Source organism: Anser anser (assembly GCF_964211835.1).
Source record: "Anser anser genome assembly, contig: SUPER_W_unloc_3, whole genome shotgun sequence".
NCBI classification, from domain to species: Eukaryota; Metazoa; Chordata; class Aves; order Anseriformes; family Anatidae; genus Anser; species Anser anser.
In genome coordinates this window covers 49057-67100 of record NW_028154229.1, presented here as the reverse complement: position 1 = coordinate 67100, position 18044 = coordinate 49057, and the positions used below count along the sequence as shown (strand labels likewise).

Genomic DNA, 18044 nt, shown 5'->3' with positions numbered 1-18044 from the left:
CTCAAGGCTGAACAGGCCCAGGTCTCTCAGTCTTTGCTCATAGGGGAGATGCTCCAGGCCCCGTATCATCTTTGTTGCCCTCCGCTGGACTCTTTCCAGGAGATCCCTGTCTCTCTTTTTGTACTGGGGAGCCCGGAACCGGACACGGTACTCCAGGCGAGGCCTGCCCAGGGCAGAGTAGAGGGGGAGGATCACCTCCCTTGACCTGCTGGCCACGCTCCTTTTAACGCACGCCAGGATCCCGTTGGCCTTCTTGGCCACCAGGGCACGCCGCTGGCTCATGGTCAACCTGTCGTCCACCAGGACCCCCGGGTCCTTCTCCGCAGCGCTCCTCTCCAGCAGGTCATCCCCCAGCCTGTACTGATACACGCGGTTGTTCCTTCCCAGGTGCAGGACTCTACGCTTGCTCTTGTTAAACTTCATTTGGCTTCTTCCTGCCCAGCTCTCCAGCCCGCCCAGGTCTCGCTGAATGGCAGCACAGCCTTCTGGCGTGTCGGCCACTCCTCCCAGCTTTGTATCATCGGCGTACTTGCTGAGGGTGGACACTATTCCCTCGTCAAGGTCGGCGATGAAGATGTTGAACAAGACCGGACCCAGCACCGACCCCTGGGGAACACCGCTAGTCACAGGGCTGCAGCCGGACTCTGCGCCGCCGATCACCACCCTCTGAGCTCGGCCGGTCAGCCAGGTCTCAACCCACCTTACCGTCCACTCGTCTATCCCACGCTTTCTCAGCTTTGCTAGCAGGACGTCGTGGGAGACAGTATCGGAAGCCTTGCTAAAGTCAAGGTAGATGACATCCACTGCTCTCCCTCCATCAACGCAGCTGGTGATGCCATCATAGAAGGCAACGAGGTCGGTCGAGCACGATTTCCCCTTGGTGAATCCATGCTGACTACTCCTCATAACCTCCTTCTCTTCCAATGGCTTGGAGATGGCATCCAGAACAAGCTGTTCCAACACCTTTCCAGGGACGGAGGTGAGACTGACCTTTCCAAGAGCTCCACATCCTTCTTGTGCTGGGGGCCCCAGGCCTGCACGCAGTATTCCAGGTGGGGTCTCCCAAGAGCAGGGTAGAGGGGGATAATCACCTCCCTCTCCCTGCTGGCCACCCCTTTGTTAATGCAGCCCAGGACACAGTTGGCCTTCCGGGCTGCAAGCGCGCGCTGCTGGCTCGTGTCCAGCTTCTCGTCCATCAGGACCCCCAAGTCCTTCTCCGCAGGGCTGCTCTCAAGTTCTTCTTCTCCCAGTCTATAGAAATACCTGGGATTGCCCCAGCCCAAGGTCAACGCCTTGCACTTGGCCTTGTTGAACCTCATTAGGTTCTCATGGGCCCACTTCTCCGGCCTGTCCAGGTCCCTCCGGACGGCATCCCTTCCCTCTGTTGTATCGACTGCACCGCTCAGCTTGGTGTCATCTGCAAACTTGCTCGATTCCGTCGTCTGTGTCATTGCTAAAGATGTTGAAGAGCACCGGTCCCGAGGCCGACCCCTGAGGGACACCGCTTGTGACCGGCCTCCACCCAGACATAGAGCCGTTGACCACAACCCTTTGGCTGCGACCAGCCAACCAATTCTTTATCCGCCCAGCAGTCCATCCTTCAAATCCATACCTCTCCAATTTAGAGAGAAGAATGTGGTGAGGGACCGTATCAAAGGCTTTGCTCAGTCCAGGTGGCATATCCTATCCCAGGACTGGTTTCAGCCGTAAACAACAAACAGTTACGAGGAGAGGTGTAGCTCTGTAAATATTTTTGTTGCCTTGGGTGAATTGGTGTCTGGTCGCACTGAGTGGCCCGCGTGGTAGCTGGGAGATGGCCGACGGGGAGGACTGAGATGTTAAAGCTGCCTGTGGTTGCCTGCCCCCAGCCCCAGCCCCAGCCCCGTCCCCGTGTGCCATCCCGATGGCAGTAGCGGCTGGAACCTCAAACTAAAGCGAGCGTATTCTGATGTCGTTACCCTCCAAGCCTGTCAGAGAGGCAGAAGCGCTGTGGCCTACTCAGGCAGGAACCGCGCGTGTGGGGACGGCCACGTCCCTGCCGCCGTGTCGGGCCAGTTTGAGCTCCGCTCTCCCTGGGGCTGCTGCAGGGCACCGCGGACCACGCTTGGGCAGCCTTGGGGGGCACTGCCTATTTTTCCAGAAGCCTCCTCCCCAGCTGAGCACAAACCCAGTTGTGATGTGCCAGGGCTGAGCACAGGCTTTGTATTCCTCCCCGCCACCCCGTGCGCGGGAGGTGCAGCTTTCCCCCTTAGAAACACCAGCAGTTGAAGTGGGGCTCTCAGGGAAGGTTGTGGAGCAACTTCTGAAAAGGTAAGGCCTGCCCTGGCAAAAGCGGGGATCTGCCTGCGGGGAGCAGCGCCCAAAAGCCACCAGCGTGTTTGGGGTGGAGCTGATAGGGTCATAAATAATAGTTGGGGCTACGAGCGCGAGGTCCCGCATTTGGTCCGGGGCAATCCTAAGCACGAATCCAGGCTGGGCGGAGAATGGATGGAGAGCAGCTCTGAGGAGAAGGGCCTGGGGGCGTTGGTTGATGAGAAGCTCGTCAACCGGAGCCGGCAATGCAATGGACGCTTGCAGCCCGGAAAGCCACCCGTATCCTGGGCCGCATCAAAAGGAGGGCGGCCGGCAAGTCGAGGGAGGTGATTCTCCCTCTCTGCTGCTGTGCTCTTGTGAGGCCCCACCTAGAGTAAGTACTGTGTTCAGCTCTGGGGCCCCCAGCACAAGAAGGACGGGGACGTACTAGAACGCGTCCAGAGGAGGGCCACGAAGATGACCAGGGGGCTGGGGCACCTCTCCCAGGAAGGCAGGCTGAGGGAGTTGGGGTGGTTCAGCCTGGAGAGAGAAGAGAAGGCTCCGGGGAGACCTTGGAGGGGCCTTCCAGTACCCAAAGGGGGGGCCCTACAGGAAAGCTGGGGAGGGACTCTTTGTCAGGGAGAGGAGCGATAGGGCAAGGAGTAATGGTTTTAAACTCAAAGAGGGTAGACTTAGACTGGATAGTTGGAAGAGATTCTTTCCTGAGAGGGGGGTGAGGCACTGGAACGGGTTGCCAGGAGAAGTGGCGGATGCCCCGTCCCTGGAAGTGTTTAAGGCCAGGTTGGATGGGGCTTTGAGCAACGTGGTCTAGTGGAAGGTGTCCCTGCCCAGGGCGGGGGGGTTGGAATTAGGTGATCTTTAAGTAAGGTCCCTGCCAAGCCAAGCCATGCTATGATTCTATGATCGGAGCAACCGTTCTGTGGAGCTCGTTTCCCAGCCGTGCAGGGCCCGGCTTCCCTCCGCGGAGCCGCCCAGCCCGTTTTCGGGCGCCCACTTCCTCCCTCCCGGTCGGATCCCTCCGCGCCCCGAGGGCACGCGACCTCCCTGAGCGCCGATAAGCACCGGGTCGGCGGGAGCGGAGCCGCCGAGAGGGCGGGGACAAGGGAAGAGGGCAGGCGAGGCAGCCAATCGAGGCGCGGGAGCGGTCGGCGGCGATCTGTCGGCCCAATGAGCGCCGCGGAGGGCCGGGCCGAGTGCGGGAAGGGAGGGGGCGTTGTACCGAGCGGGCGCCGTCATGGCCGACGGGATCGTTAGGGCGCAGGCCGCCTGGCCCGGCGGCGGCGCTGCCGCTGCAGCCGCTTTCGGAGAGGTCGCCTGCAAGGGCAAGGAGGTCCCCGCCAACGTTCTCCGTGAGGATGAGCGGTCGTGGGCGAGGAGGTAGCCGCGGCGTCGTCGTGCGAGTCTTCTCTTTCCTTCCTTCCCTCGGCCGCTCGCAGGCCCTCTGAAACGAGGGCCCGTCGCGGGTCCCGGGAGTGCGGCAGGGCGGGTGGTGGCCTTGCTGCGGGAGGGAGGGAGGGAGGGAGGCAGGGAGGGACGGACGGACGGACGGTCGGTCGGTCGGTCGGTCGGGGTCTCTCCGGCTCGTGGCGCTCTCTACTGCAGCGCCTCTAAAACCCCGCGCTTCTTCGGTGCGCGTCCCGCCTGCCCCCGGGGTGCCACGGCGCGTACTGGGTCGCCGGCGCAGTCGGTCTCCTTGGGGGTTCGGACTGCCTGCGTATAGGCAGCGAGCATCGCAGTAGTGACCGTAATCAGTCATTTCTGCGTAGCAGAAACGCAGGTCTTGATGCGCCTCGTGACAGCGTTCTAGAGACGCCCCGGCTCGGCCGTGCTAGGCTTTGGTTATGGCACCACCCCCACCGCGCACGCGAGCGCACGCTCTCTCCAAAGTGGCTTGTGAAAGGGAAGAATTGCAGCTTTTCCTAGCTTTCTTAAACATCTAGAAGCCAGTCAATCCCGCAGGCTGCTGGTCCTTACTTGAGGCAGGGGGGGAACTTAGAACTGCTTTTGGAGTGTAGTTGGCTATAGCGAATGGTCTTGAATTTGCTTAGCTCGCTGTACCGAAGGCCTGTTTCACAGTTGAGCGATGTTATAGGGGGGAGAAGTGTGAGGAAGGCTCGTAATTCTCGATTGTCGCGCAGTGAAAGGCGATGGTGAGTAAGAAGTGCAAAGCATCTGTGGAATCGAGTCTTATCGGCGCTGTTTCAGTCGCATCTAAAATAAATAAAACTGCCGGAAGTCGCTAATCTGAAGTACTCGGCTGTCTCGTTGCCCCCGTCACCTTGCGTGCTGGATCCTGCTTCTGGTGCCGTATGCAGTTTCGGTCTGCTGGTGATTTGGGGAGTTCCCTCGCAATTAGTTGCGAGTCGATGGTTTCCTACAGATCGGTGGTATTCGTGTTTCGCAGGTGATACCTTGGCCTCGGTCTGGAGGTGTCTGACGTAGAGCCGGCCGTAACGGGCTAACTTGGAATGTTCTTTCCCCTGAGTACGTGGCGTTATCGAGGACGGAGAGTTTATACAGCCTCAGCCGGATTACTCCGGGTTCTTTGAAGATGCCTTCCTACCTCTGGCCGAGGCAATATTTGGACATAACTGAAGGACAGTTAGCAATTGTTTGCCGCTTGTGTGTTTTGCGTGTAGAAGGTAGAGAACTTTGCCTATTCAAAGATCGCTTAAGAAGAATCGCTGTTTTGTCGTGCGCGTTTGGGGTACCTGATAATCTGCTTCGGTAGGACGAGTTCGGTGGGGCATAGTGATTTGCTTAAGCTGTTGCCTTTCTCTGAAGCTGACTGCGTTGTAACTGTTTACTCTTCCTCCAGCGCCTTGCGTTCCGTGATAGTTCGCCTCAGGCTCCAGTGTTTTTTCCTAGTCCTTCCTGAGAAGGCAGTTGTCCGGTTATGTGAAGCAGAAGATTCTGGCGGACCCGTGAGTACTGTGGGAGCTTTCTTTTCGCTAGGCTGGCTGTACCTGTAACTAGTTTGTAACTTCCTAGACTCTTTCCCGTCCCCTCTTTTCCTCTGGATGTTGCGGAGGGGCGCACAGTAGGCTATTTTGGGTTTTCCGATGCTGTAGTCTTTTGCCTCTAGCTTGTAATGGAGTTGAGCTTTTTGACTAAGAGCGGCGATATAAAGCGATGCTGGTCTCCGGCTACGCGCTTGTAGTACAAAAAGCAGTGTTGTTCCGAAGTACGGTCTGATGCCCGTTTTCACGGTTTCCAGACAGCGGCGGTGGTACTTTGACTATGCAGAAGAGGGCTTGGGGTTTGGGCAGGTCAGAGGCGAGGAAAGGGAAAGCTGATTGAGCGGCGCTGGGTGTTTGTTTCGCTGTTAGCTATGCAAGTCAAGTTCCAAGGCTTTGTGAGGCCACGCAAAAGAAAAGGCACCGTGAAGCTTTTATTTTCCGCCAGAGCGGCTTACGTTGCCCGAAGCTATGACGGGGGCTTTAACCCCCGAGACAAATTTAGCTTCTGTGACTGTTTTGTAGTCTGTTCCCGTCTAGAGGGTAATTCAAAGAGCAGCGGTTGAATCGTGAAGGATTAGCTAACCGTGTTCTGTGGATGGTTCTCCGCTCGCGTTCGTTCTGTGCGTCGTGGCACGTTATGTTAGGTAACGTTATTTCCTTTTTCCAGCTTCTTGGGCGTGTAATGGTTGTTGGCAAGAAGTGTGCTGCTAACCTGGACCTGACCAATGGATTCCGGATGGCTGTGAATGCCCACCCTCGGGCCCTTCGGGCTGTCGTGTACATCTACGTATTCTGGGTGGCGGTCAGTTGGGCCGGCCTCCTGGCTAAGGTTTTTGCACCGCAGGCGTCACTGCACGCGTACGGGTCGCCGCCGAGTAGGTTTCATATGTTGCCCGTCAATCTAGCCCCTGTTGATGTATGATTTTTTTTTTTTTTTTTTTTCCTGGACGGCTGTCTATGGAGGGTAATAAAGAGCTTTGAGCAGCACTTGCACAATAAAGATGGAGCATGGGGATATGACCTCTGTCTTGTGTGTCTTGCCGATGGAAATAGTTCTGCAAGTTAAAAGAATGTTTCGGTCTGTTGACAGTGTCGTGTAGATGGTGGTTTGCCCAGTCATTTGAAACGCGAAGATAGAAGCGCTCGGCGGTCCTGTGGGTCTCCATCTCCCTAAGACGATCTAGGATGTGCTGTGTGTTTGAGGCCTTGCTATCTTCCCCCTGCTCCCAAATAAAAGGGCGTGCTTTTATTGCGAAACAGCCGCATCGAGGACTGGCAGATGTAGAACCAGAGAAGAATAAGGTTGGAAGAAAGCTTCCAGGCATCGTCTGTTGTCTGCCCCTGTCCCGAGGAGGCAGAATAAACTCTACCCGGTGTGATTTCTGACAGGTGCTTGTCAGCCTGTTCTTGACTACCGTAGGAGTTTTGCTACCGCTTTCATTTCAGTCGTGGGTTTCGCAACTTCGAGAAGTAATTTCTCCCACAGACGCTTTTCAAAGCGTAGAAGGCTCTGGGATGCTTGAGTCGGCTTCTGAACGTTCAAGACTCGGCTGCCGTTCCCTTTATTTTTTTGTATGTATTTTTAGAGTCTTCTTTTTTTCTAAACGAAGTCCGTTGTTCAGGAACTAGAAGAAGGATTAGCTAAAGGCACCATAAGGCGTTTAAATGCAATCACCTCTCGTGCTTTGTTCACAGATTCACAGATTCACAGATTTCTCTAGGTTGGAAGAGACCTCAAGATCATCGAGTCCAACCTCCGACCTAACACTAAGTACTCCACTAAACCATATCCCTAAGCTCTACATCTAAACGTCTTTTAAAGACCTCCAGGGATGGTGACTCCACCACCTCCCTGGGCAGCCCGTTCCAATGCTTAATAACCCTTTCGGTAAAGAAGTACTTCCTAACATCCAACCTAAAACTCCCCTGTCGCAACTTTAGCCCATTCCCCCTCGTCCTGTCACTAGGCACGTGGGAGAATAGACCAACCCCCACCTCTCTACAGCCTCCTTTCAGGTAACTGTAGAGAGCGATGAGGTCGCCCCTGAGCCTCCTCTTCTCCAGGCTGAACAAGCCCAGCTCCCTCAGCCGCTCCTCGTAAGACTTGTTCTCCAGACCCCTCACCAGCTTGGTCGCCCTTCTCTGGACTCGCTCGAGCACGTCCATGTCCTTCCTGTAGCGAGGGGCCCAAAACTGAACACAGTACTCGAGGTGCGGCCTCACCAGAGCCGAGTACAGGGGGACAATCACTTCCCTCGACCTGCTGGCCACACTGCTTCTTATACAGGCCAGGATGCCGTTGGCCTTCTTGGCCACCTGAGCACACTGCTAGCTCATATTCAGCCGACTATCCACCAATACTCCCAGGTCCTTCTCGGCCAGGCAGCTTTCCAGCCACTCATCTCCCAGCCTGTAGCTCTGCTTGGGGTTGTTGCAGCCCAGGTGCAGGACCCGGCACTTGGCCTTGTTGAACTTCATGCAGTTGACCTCAGCCCATCGCTCCAGCCTATCCAGATCCTCCTGCAGAGCCTTCCTGCCCTCGAGCAGATCGACACACGCACTTAGCTTGGTGTCATCTGCAAACTTACTGAGGGTGCACTGGACGCCCTCATCCAGATCATCAATAAAGATATTAAAGAGGACCGGCCCCAGTACCGAGCCCTGGGGGACTCCACTAGTGACCGGCCTCCAACCAGATTTGACTCCATTCACCACAACTCTCTGGGCCCGGCCATCCAGCCAGTTTCTAACCCAGCGAAGCGTACGCCAGTCCAAGCCCCGAGCAGCCAGTTTCTTGAGGAGAATGTTGTGGGGAACGGTGTCAAAAGCCTTACTGAGGTCAAGGTAGACCACGTCCACAGCCTTTCCCTCATCCACCAAGCGCGTCACTTGGTCATAGAAGGAGATCAGGTTCGTCAAGCAGGACCTGCCTTTCACAAACCCATGCTGACTGGGCCTGATCGCCTGCTTGCCCTGCAAGTGCCGCGTGATGACCCTCAAGATAATCTGCTCCATGAGCTTCCCCGGCACTGAGGTCAAACTGACAGGCCTATAGTTCCCCGGGTCTGCCCTCCGGCCCTTCTTATAGATAGGCGTCACATTGGCTAGCCGCCAGTCAACCGGGACCTCCCCCGATAGCCAGGACTGCCGATAAATGATGGAAAGCGGCTCGGCCAGCTCCTCCGCCAGTTCTCTCAGTACCCTTGGGTGGATCCCATCCGGCCCCATCGACTTGCGCACATCCAAGCTCCGTAGTAGGTCGCCAACCATTTCCTCATGGATAGCGAAGGCCACATCCTGCTCCCCATCCCCTTCCACCAGCTCAGGGCACTGGGTGTCCGGAGAACAATCGGTATTGCCGCTAAAGACTGAGGCAAAGGCGGCATTAAGCACCTCAGCCTTTTCCTCATCCTTAGTAACTAGGTTTCCCCTCGCATCCAGTAAAGGATGGAGATTCTCCCTAGTCCTCCGTTTCGCGTTGATGTATTTGTAAAAGGATTTTTTGTTGTTAGACCTCTGGCTTTGCTGTGCTCCTTGTTTAATTGCGGTTACGTTCAAGGCTTACTGGAGCGTGGGAGCGTTAAAATGCTATTAAATATTTTTAGTGTTTGAAACTTGCTAATGAAATGATTTTTGTGACTCCGTTCCTCACAAAGAAACTCGATTCCTTAGCAGGAGGAATGATCTTTGTTACTGGATCTGTTTGCGGGGTTAACGATTGCAGCTGTGAATGACTAAAGTCTTTTGAAGAAGCTGAATGATAAAAACCAAACCGAAACAAGAAACAGCCCTTGTTCTACTCGAAGTAATATAGAATTTGCCGTTTGCGGGGTCAGATGAAAATAGTTGTGGAAGTCAACTACTTGGGGGGGGGGAGGGGAGGGGAAGGGAGGGGAGGGGAGGGGTGGGTGGAGGTGGAGATGCTGTTGCCCTTTCAGGGAAAGCTTCTTAAATTGGCACTTGATCAACTGTTCTGTTTCTGTATTTGTCCTTGGTCTCTTTCATTGGTCTGTTTTGTTGACGTAGAAGAGCCGATGGAACTGCTCAAAGAAACCTGTGCAAATGGACCTTGAGTAAGTATTTACGTGTTCAACTGTTCCCCAGTCGGTCTAGCTAATGCTATCAGCGCTTGTAGTCTTTCACAAAAGGTGTTTAATTCCTGAGAAAGTAGAGGAGGAAGACGATTGGTAATCTCTTTGCTTAATAGGCACTGTTAGACAACCGTAGAAGGCGAAGAAATTTGCCCCCGAGGCACCAATTTGACCCTTCCTTTAGCCTGTACGCTTTCAAAGAGCATATCATAGAACCATAGAATGGCCTGGGTTGAAAAGCACCTTAAAGATCATCTAGTTTCAACCCCCCTGCTCTGGGCAGCGTTGCCAACCACTAGAGCAGGCTGCCCAGAGCCGCGTCCAGCCTGGCCTTGAATGCCTCCAGGGATGGGGCATCCAGAACCTCTCTGGGCAACCCGTTCCAGTGCCTCACCGCCCTCTGAGTGAAAAACTTTCTCCTAATATCTAAGCTAAATCTCCCCTGTCTTAGTTTAAAACCATTCCCCCTTGTCCTATCGCTATCAACACGTGTATTTTTACTCCTGTATATACACATTCGTAGGGGTTGGAAGGGACCTCAAGAGATCATCGGGTCCAACCCCCCTGCCAGAGCAGGTTCCCTAGAGCAGGCTGCCCAGGTAGGCGTCCAGACGGGCCTTGAATATCTCCGGAGAAGGAGACTCCACAACCTCCCCGGGCAGCCTGTTCCAGCACTCCGTCACCCTCACCGTGAAGAAGTTCTTTCGCATGTTGGTGCGGAACTTCCTGTGCTCCAGTTTTTGGCCGTTGCCCCTTGTCCTATCCCCACAAACCACTGAAAAGAGGGTGGCCAAGTCCCACTGTCTCCCACACTTAAGATACTTGTAATCATTGATAAGATCCCCTCTCAGTCTTCTCAAGGCTGAACAGGCCCAGGTCTCTCAGTCTTTGCTCATAGGGGAGATGCTCCAGGCCCCGTATCATCTTTGTTGCCCTCCGCTGGACTCTTTCCAGGAGACCCCTGTCTCTCTTTGTACTGGGGAGCCCGGATCCGGACACGGTACTCCAGGCGAGGCCTGCCCAGGGCAGAGTAGAGGGGGAGGATCACCTCCCTTGACCTGCTGGCCACGCTCCTTTTAACGCACGCCAGGATCCCGTTGGCCTTCTTGGCCACCAGGGCACGCCGCTGGCTCATGGTCAACCTGTCGTCCACCAGGACCCCCGGGTCCTTCTCCGCAGCGCTCCTCTCCAGCAGGTCATCCCCCAGCCTGTACTGATACACGCGGTTGTTCCTTCCCAGGTGCAGGACTCTACGCTTGCTCTTGTTAAACTTCATTTGGCTTCTTCCTGCCCAGCTCTCCAGCCCGCCCAGGTCTCGCTGAATGGCAGCACAGCCTTCTGGCGTGTCGGCCACTCCTCCCAGCTTTGTATCATCGGCGTACTTGCTGAGGGTGGACACTATTCCCTCGTCAAGGTCGGCGATGAAGATGTTGAACAAGACCGGACCCAGCACCGACCCCTGGGGAACACCGCTAGTCACAGGGCTGCAGCCGGACTCTGCGCCGCCGATCACCACCCTCTGAGCTCGGCCGGTCAGCCAGGTCTCAACCCACCTTACCGTCCACTCGTCTATCCCACGCTTTCTCAGCTTTGCTAGCAGGACGTCGTGGGAGACAGTATCGGAAGCCTTGCTAAAGTCAAGGTAGATGACATCCACTGCTCTCCCTCCATCAACGCAGCTGGTGATGCCATCATAGAAGGCAACGAGGTCGGTCGAGCACGATTTCCCCTTGGTGAATCCATGCTGACTACTCCTCATAACCTCCTTCTCTTCCAATGGCTTGGAGATGGCATCCAGAACAAGCTGTTCCAACACCTTTCCAGCTGTTCCAACACCTTTCCAGGGACGGAGGTGAGACTGACCTTTCCAAGAGCTCCACATCCTTCTTGTGCTGGGGGCCCCAGGCCTGCACGCAGTATTCCAGGTGGGGTCTCCCAAGAGCAGGGTAGAGGGGGATAATCACCTCCCTCTCCCTGCTGGCCACCCCTTTGTTAATGCAGCCCAGGACACAGTTGGCCTTCCGGGCTGCAAGCGCGCGCTGCTGGCTCGTGTCCAGCTTCTCGTCCATCAGGACCCCCAAGTCCTTCTCCGCAGGGCTGCTCTCAAGTTCTTCTTCTCCCAGTCTATAGAAATACCTGGGATTGCCCCAGCCCAAGGTCAACGCCTTGCACTTGGCCTTGTTGAACCTCATTAGGTTCTCATGGGCCCACTTCTCCGGCCTGTCCAGGTCCCTCCGGACGGCATCCCTTCCCTCTGTTGTATCGACTGCACCGCTCAGCTTGGTGTCATCTGCAAACTTGCTCGATTCCGTCGTCTGTGTCATTGCTAAAGATGTTGAAGAGCACCGGTCCCGAGGCCGACCCCTGAGGGACACCACTTGTGACCGGCCTCCACCCAGACATAGAGCCGTTGACCACAACCCTTTGGCTGCGACCAGCCAACCAATTCTTTATCCGCCCAGCAGTCCATCCTTCAAATCCATACCTCTCCAATTTAGAGAGAAGAATGTGGTGAGGGACCGTATCAAAGGCTTTGCTCAGTCCAGGTGGCATATCCTATCCCAGGACTGGTTTCAGCCGTAAACAACAAACAGTTACGAGGAGAGGTGTAGCTCTGTAAATATTTTTGTTGCCTTGGGTGAATTGGTGTCTGGTCGCACTGAGTGGCCCGCGTGGTAGCTGGGAGATGGCCGACGGGGAGGACTGAGATGTTAAAGCTGCCTGTGGTTGCCTGCCCCCAGCCCCAGCCCCAGCCCCGTCCCCGTGTGCCATCCCGATGGCAGTAGCGGCTGGAACCTCAAACTAAAGCGAGCGTATTCTGATGTCGTTACCCTCCAAGCCTGTCAGAGAGGCAGAAGCGCTGTGGCCTACTCAGGCAGGAACCGCGCGTGTGGGGACGGCCACGTCCCTGCCGCCGTGTCGGGCCAGTTTGAGCTCCGCTCTCCCTGGGGCTGCTGCAGGGCACCGCGGACCACGCTTGGGCAGCCTTGGGGGGCACTGCCTATTTTTCCAGAAGCCTCCTCCCCAGCTGAGCACAAACCCAGTTGTGATGTGCCAGGGCTGAGCACAGGCTTTGTATTCCTCCCCGCCACCCCGTGCGCGGGAGGTGCAGCTTTCCCCCTTAGAAACACCAGCAGTTGAAGTGGGGCTCTCAGGGAAGGTTGTGGAGCAACTTCTGAAAAGGTAAGGCCTGCCCTGGCAAAAGCGGGGATCTGCCTGCGGGGAGCAGCGCCCAAAAGCCACCAGCGTGTTTGGGGTGGAGCTGATAGGGTCATAAATAATAGTTGGGGCTACGAGCGCGAGGTCCCGCATTTGGTCCGGGGCAATCCTAAGCACGAATCCAGGCTGGGCGGAGAATGGATGGAGAGCAGCTCTGAGGAGAAGGGCCTGGGGGCGTTGGTTGATGAGAAGCTCGTCAACCGGAGCCGGCAATGCAATGGACGCTTGCAGCCCGGAAAGCCACCCGTATCCTGGGCCGCATCAAAAGGAGGGCGGCCGGCAAGTCGAGGGAGGTGATTCTCCCTCTCTGCTGCTGTGCTCTTGTGAGGCCCCACCTAGAGTAAGTACTGTGTTCAGCTCTGGGGCCCCCAGCACAAGAAGGACGGGGACGTACTAGAACGCGTCCAGAGGAGGGCCACGAAGATGACCAGGGGGCTGGGGCACCTCTCCCAGGAAGGCAGGCTGAGGGAGTTGGGGTGGTTCAGCCTGGAGAGAGAAGAGAAGGCTCCGGGGAGACCTTGGAGGGGCCTTCCAGTACCCAAAGGGGGGGCCCTACAGGAAAGCTGGGGAGGGACTCTTTGTCAGGGAGAGGAGCGATAGGGCAAGGAGTAATGGTTTTAAACTCAAAGAGGGTAGACTTAGACTGGATAGTTGGAAGAGATTCTTTCCTGAGAGGGGGGTGAGGCACTGGAACGGGTTGCCAGGAGAAGTGGCGGATGCCCCGTCCCTGGAAGTGTTTAAGGCCAGGTTGGATGGGGCTTTGAGCAACGTGGTCTAGTGGAAGGTGTCCCTGCCCAGGGCGGGGGGGTTGGAATTAGGTGATCTTTAAGTAAGGTCCCTGCCAAGCCAAGCCATGCTATGATTCTATGATCGGAGCAACCGTTCTGTGGAGCTCGTTTCCCAGCCGTGCAGGGCCCGGCTTCCCTCCGCGGAGCCGCCCAGCCCGTTTTCGGGCGCCCACTTCCTCCCTCCCGGTCGGATCCCTCCGCGCCCCGAGGGCACGCGACCTCCCTGAGCGCCGATAAGCACCGGGTCGACGGGAGCGGAGCCGCCGAGAGGGCGGGGACAAGGGAAGAGGGCAGGCGAGGCAGCCAATCGAGGCGCGGGAGCGGTCGGCGGCGATCTGTCGGCCCAATGAGCGCCGCGGAGGGCCGGGCCGAGTGCGGGAAGGGAGGGGGCGTTGTACCGAGCGGGCGCCGTCATGGCCGACGGGATCGTTAGGGCGCAGGCCGCCTGGCCCGGCGGCGGCGCTGCCGCTGCAGCCGCTTTCGGAGAGGTCGCCTGCAAGGGCAAGGAGGTCCCCGCCAACGTTCTCCGTGAGGATGAGCGGTCGTGGGCGAGGAGGTAGCCGCGGCGTCGTCGTGCGAGTCTTCTCTTTCCTTCCTTCCCTCGGCCGCTCGCAGGCCCTCTGAAACGAGGGCCCGTCGCGGGTCCCGGGAGTGCGGCAGGGCGGGTGGTGGCCTTGCTGCGGGAGGGAGGGAGGGAGGCAGGGAGGGACGGACGGACGGACGGACGGACGGACGGTCGGTCGGTCGGTCGGGGTCTCTCCGGCTCGTGGCGCTCTCTACTGCAGTGCCTCTAAAACCCCGCGCTTCTTCGGTGCGCGTCCCGCCTGCCCCCGGGGTGCCACGGCGCGTACTGGGTCGCCGGCGCAGTCGGTCTCCTTGGGGGTTCGGACTGCCTGCGTATAGGCAGCGAGCATCGCAGTAGTGACCGTAATCAGTCATTTCTGCGTAGCAGAAACGCAGGTCTTGATGCGCCTCGTGACAGCGTTCTAGAGACGCCCCGGCTCGGCCGTGCTAGGCTTTGGTTATGGCACCACCCCCACCGCGCACGCGAGCGCACGCTCTCTCCAAAGTGGCTTGTGAAAGGGAAGAATTGCAGCTTTTCCTAGCTTTCTTAAACATCTAGAAGCCAGTCAATCCCGCAGGCTGCTGGTCCTCACTTGAGGCAGGGGGGGAACTTAGAACTGCTTTTGGAGTGTAGTTGGCTATAGCGAATGGTCTTGAATTTGCTTAGCTCGCTGTACCGAAGGCCTGTTTCACAGTTGAGCGATGTTATAGGGGGGAGAAGTGTGAGGAAGGCTCGTAATTCTCGATTGTCGCGCAGTGAAAGGCGATGGTGAGTAAGAAGTGCAAAGCATCTGTGGAATCGAGTCTTATCGGCGCTGTTTCAGTCGCATCTAAAATAAATAAAACTGCCGGAAGTCGCTAATCTGAAGTACTCGGCTGTCTCGTTGCCCCCGTCACCTTGCGTGCTGGATCCTGCTTCTGGTGCCGTATGCAGTTTCGGTCTGCTGGTGATTTGGGGAGTTCCCTCGCAATTAGTTGCGAGTCGATGGTTTCCTACAGATCGGTGGTATTCGTGTTTCGCAGGTGATACCTTGGCCTCGGTCTGGAGGTGTCTGACGTAGAGCCGGCCGTAACGGGCTAACTTGGAATGTTCTTTCCCCTGAGTACGTGGCGTTATCGAGGACGGAGAGTTTATACAGCCTCAGCCGGATTACTCCGGGTTCTTTGAAGATGCCTTCCTACCTCTGGCCGAGGCAATATTTGGACATAACTGAAGGACAGTTAGCAATTGTTTGCCGCTTGTGTGTTTTGCGTGTAGAAGGTAGAGAACTTTGCCTATTCAAAGATCGCTTAAGAAGAATCGCTGTTTTGTCGTGCGCGTTTGGGGTACCTGATAATCTGCTTCGGTAGGACGAGTTCGGTGGGGCATAGTGATTTGCTTAAGCTGTTGCCTTTCTCTGAAGCTGACTGCGTTGTAACTGTTTACTCTTCCTCCAGCGCCTTGCGTTCCGTGATAGTTCGCCTCAGGCTCCAGTGTTTTTTCCTAGTCCTTCCTGAGAAGGCAGTTGTCCGGTTATGTGAAGCAGAAGATTCTGGCGGACCCGTGAGTACTGTGGGAGCTTTCTTTTCGCTAGGCTGGCTGTACCTGTAACTAGTTTGTAACTTCCTAGACTCTTTCCCGTCCCCTCTTTTCCTCTGGATGTTGCGGAGGGGCGCACAGTAGGCTATTTTGGGTTTTCCGATGCTGTAGTCTTTTGCCTCTAGCTTGTAATGGAGTTGAGCTTTTTGACTAAGAGCGGCGATATAAAGCGATGCTGGTCTCCGGCTACGCGCTTGTAGTGCAAAAAGCAGTGTTGTTCCGAAGTACGGTCTGATGCCCGTTTTCACGGTTTCCAGACAGCGGCGGTGGTACTTTGACTATGCAGAAGAGGGCTTGGGGTTTGGGCAGGTCAGAGGCGAGGAAAGGGAAAGCTGGTTGAGCGGCGCTGGGTGTTTGTTTCGCTGTTAGCTATGCAAGTCAAGTTCCAAGGCTTTGTGAGGCCACGCAAAAGAAAAGGCACCGTGAAGCTTTTATTTTCCGCCAGAGCGGCTTACGTTGCCCGAAGCTATGACGGGGGCTTTAACCCCCGAGACAAATTTAGCTTCTGTGACTGTTTTGTAGTCTGTTCCCGTCTAGAGGGTAATTCAAAGAGCAGCGGTTGAATCGTGAAGGATTAGCTAACCGTGTTCTGTGGATGGTTCTCCGCTCGCGTTCGTTCTGTGCGTCGTGGCACGTTATGTTAGGTAACGTTATTTCCTTTTTCCAGCTTCTTGGGCGTGTAATGGTTGTTGGCAAGAAGTGTGCTGCTAACCTGGACCTGACCAATGGATTCCGGATGGCTGTGAATGCCCACCCTCGGGCCCTTCGGGCTGTCGTGTACATCTACGTATTCTGGGTGGCGGTCAGTTGGGCCGGCCTCCTGGCTAAGGTTTTTGCACCGCAGGCGTCACTGCACGCGTACGGGTCGCCGCCGAGTAGGTTTCATATATTGCCCGTCAATCTAGCCCCTGTTGATGTATGATTTTTTTTTTTTTTTTTTCCTGGACGGCTGTCTATGGAGGGTAATAAAGAGCTTTGAGCAGCACTTGCACAATAAAGATGGAGCATGGGGATATGACCTCTGTCTTGTGTGTCTTGCCGATGGAAATAGTTCTGCAAGTTAAAAGAATGTTTCGGTCTGTTGACAGTGTCGTGTAGATGGTGGTTTGCCCAGTCATTTGAAACGCGAAGATAGAAGCGCTCGGCGGTCCTGTGGGTCTCCATCTCCCTAAGACGATCTAGGATGTGCTGTGTGTTTGAGGCCTTGCTATCTTCCCCCTGCTCCCAAATAAAAGGGCGTGCTTTTATTGCGAAACAGCCGCATCGAGGACTGGCAGATGTAGAACCAGAGAAGAATAAGGTTGGAAGAAAGCTTCCAGGCATCGTCTGTTGTCTGCCCCTGTCCCGAGGAGGCAGAATAAACTCTACCCGGTGTGATTTCTGACAGGTGCTTGTCAGCCTGTTCTTGACTACCGTAGGAGTTTTGCTACCGCTTTCTTTTCAGTCGTGGGTTTCGCAACTTCGAGAAGTAATTTCTCCCACAGACGCTTTTCAAAGCGTAGAAGGCTCTGGGATGCTTGAGTCGGCTTCTGAACGTTCAAGACTCGGCTGCCGTTCCCTTTATTTTTTTGTATGTATTTTTAGAGTCTTCTTTTTTTCTAAACGAAGTCCGTTGTTCAGGAACTAGAAGAAGGATTAGCTAAAGGCACCATAAGGCGTTTAAATGCGATCACCTCTCGTGCTTTGTTAGACCTCTGGCTTTGCTGTGCTCCTTGTTTAATTGCGGTTACGTTCAAGGCTTACTGGAGCGTGGGAGCGTTAAAATGCTATTAAATATTTTTAGTGTTTGAAACTTGCTAATGAAATGATTTTTGTGACTCCGTTCCTCACAAAGAAACTCGATTCCTTAGCAGGAGGAATGATCTTTGTTACTGGATCTGTTTGCGGGGTTAACGATTGCAGCTGTGAATGACTAAAGTCTTTTGAAGAAGCTGAATGATAAAAACCAAACCGAAACAAGAAACAGCCCTTGTTCTACTCGAAGTAATATAGAATTTGCCGTTTGCGGGGTCAGATGAAAATAGTTGTGGAAGTCAACTACTTGGGGGGGGGGAGGGGAGGGGAAGGGAAGGGAGGGGAGGGGAGGGGTGGGTGGAGGTGGAGATGCTGTTGCCCTTTCAGGGAAAGCTTCTTAAATTGGCACTTGATCAACTGTTCTGTTTCTGTATTTGTCCTTGGTCTCTTTCATTGGTCTGTTTTGTTGACGTAGAAGATGGAACTGCTCAAAGAAACCTGTGCAAATGGACCTTGAGTAAGTATTTACGTGTTCAACTGTTCCCCAGTCGGTCTAGCTAATGCTATCAGCGCTTGTAGTCTTTCACAAAAGGTGTTTAATTCCTGAGAAAGTAGAGGAGGAAGACGATTGGTAATCTCTTTGCTTAATAGGCACTGTTAGACAACCGTAGAAGGCGAAGAAATTTGCCCCCGAGGCACCAATTTGACCCTTCCTTTAGCCTGTACGCTTTCAAAGAGCATATCATAGAACCATAGAATGGCCTGGGTTGAAAAGCACCTTAAAGATCATCTAGTT

General features: G+C 55.3%; 1 protein-coding gene across 1 annotated transcript; it reads left to right on the top strand.

Moving 5' to 3' along the window:
- Positions 1-3087: 3087 nt before the first annotated feature.
- On the top strand, positions 3088-17310 carry LOC310888898 (uncharacterized protein). The gene is made up of 5 exons (XM_083852539.1): positions 3088-3690; positions 5132-5237; positions 9300-9346; positions 15373-15478; positions 16182-17310. Exons 1-5 carry the CDS (start codon positions 3548-3550, stop codon positions 16434-16436), a joined length of 657 nt encoding a protein of 218 aa, XP_083708665.1. The 5' UTR covers positions 3088-3547; the 3' UTR covers positions 16437-17310.
- The last annotated feature ends 734 nt before the right edge of the window (positions 17311-18044 follow it).

Excerpts from the sequence above, each read along its gene's own strand:
- LOC310888898 (XM_083852539.1), top strand. The coding sequence starts at position 3,548 with ATGGCCGACGGGATCGTTAGGGCGCAGGCCGCCTGGCCCGGCGGCGGC. Across the intron at positions 3,691-5,131 it reads GAGCGGTCGTGGGCGAGGAG|CGCCTTGCGTTCCGTGATAG; the intron begins GTAGCCGCGGCG and ends CTCTTCCTCCAG. Across the intron at positions 9,347-15,372 it reads CCTGTGCAAATGGACCTTGA|CGCCTTGCGTTCCGTGATAG; the intron begins GTAAGTATTTAC and ends CTCTTCCTCCAG.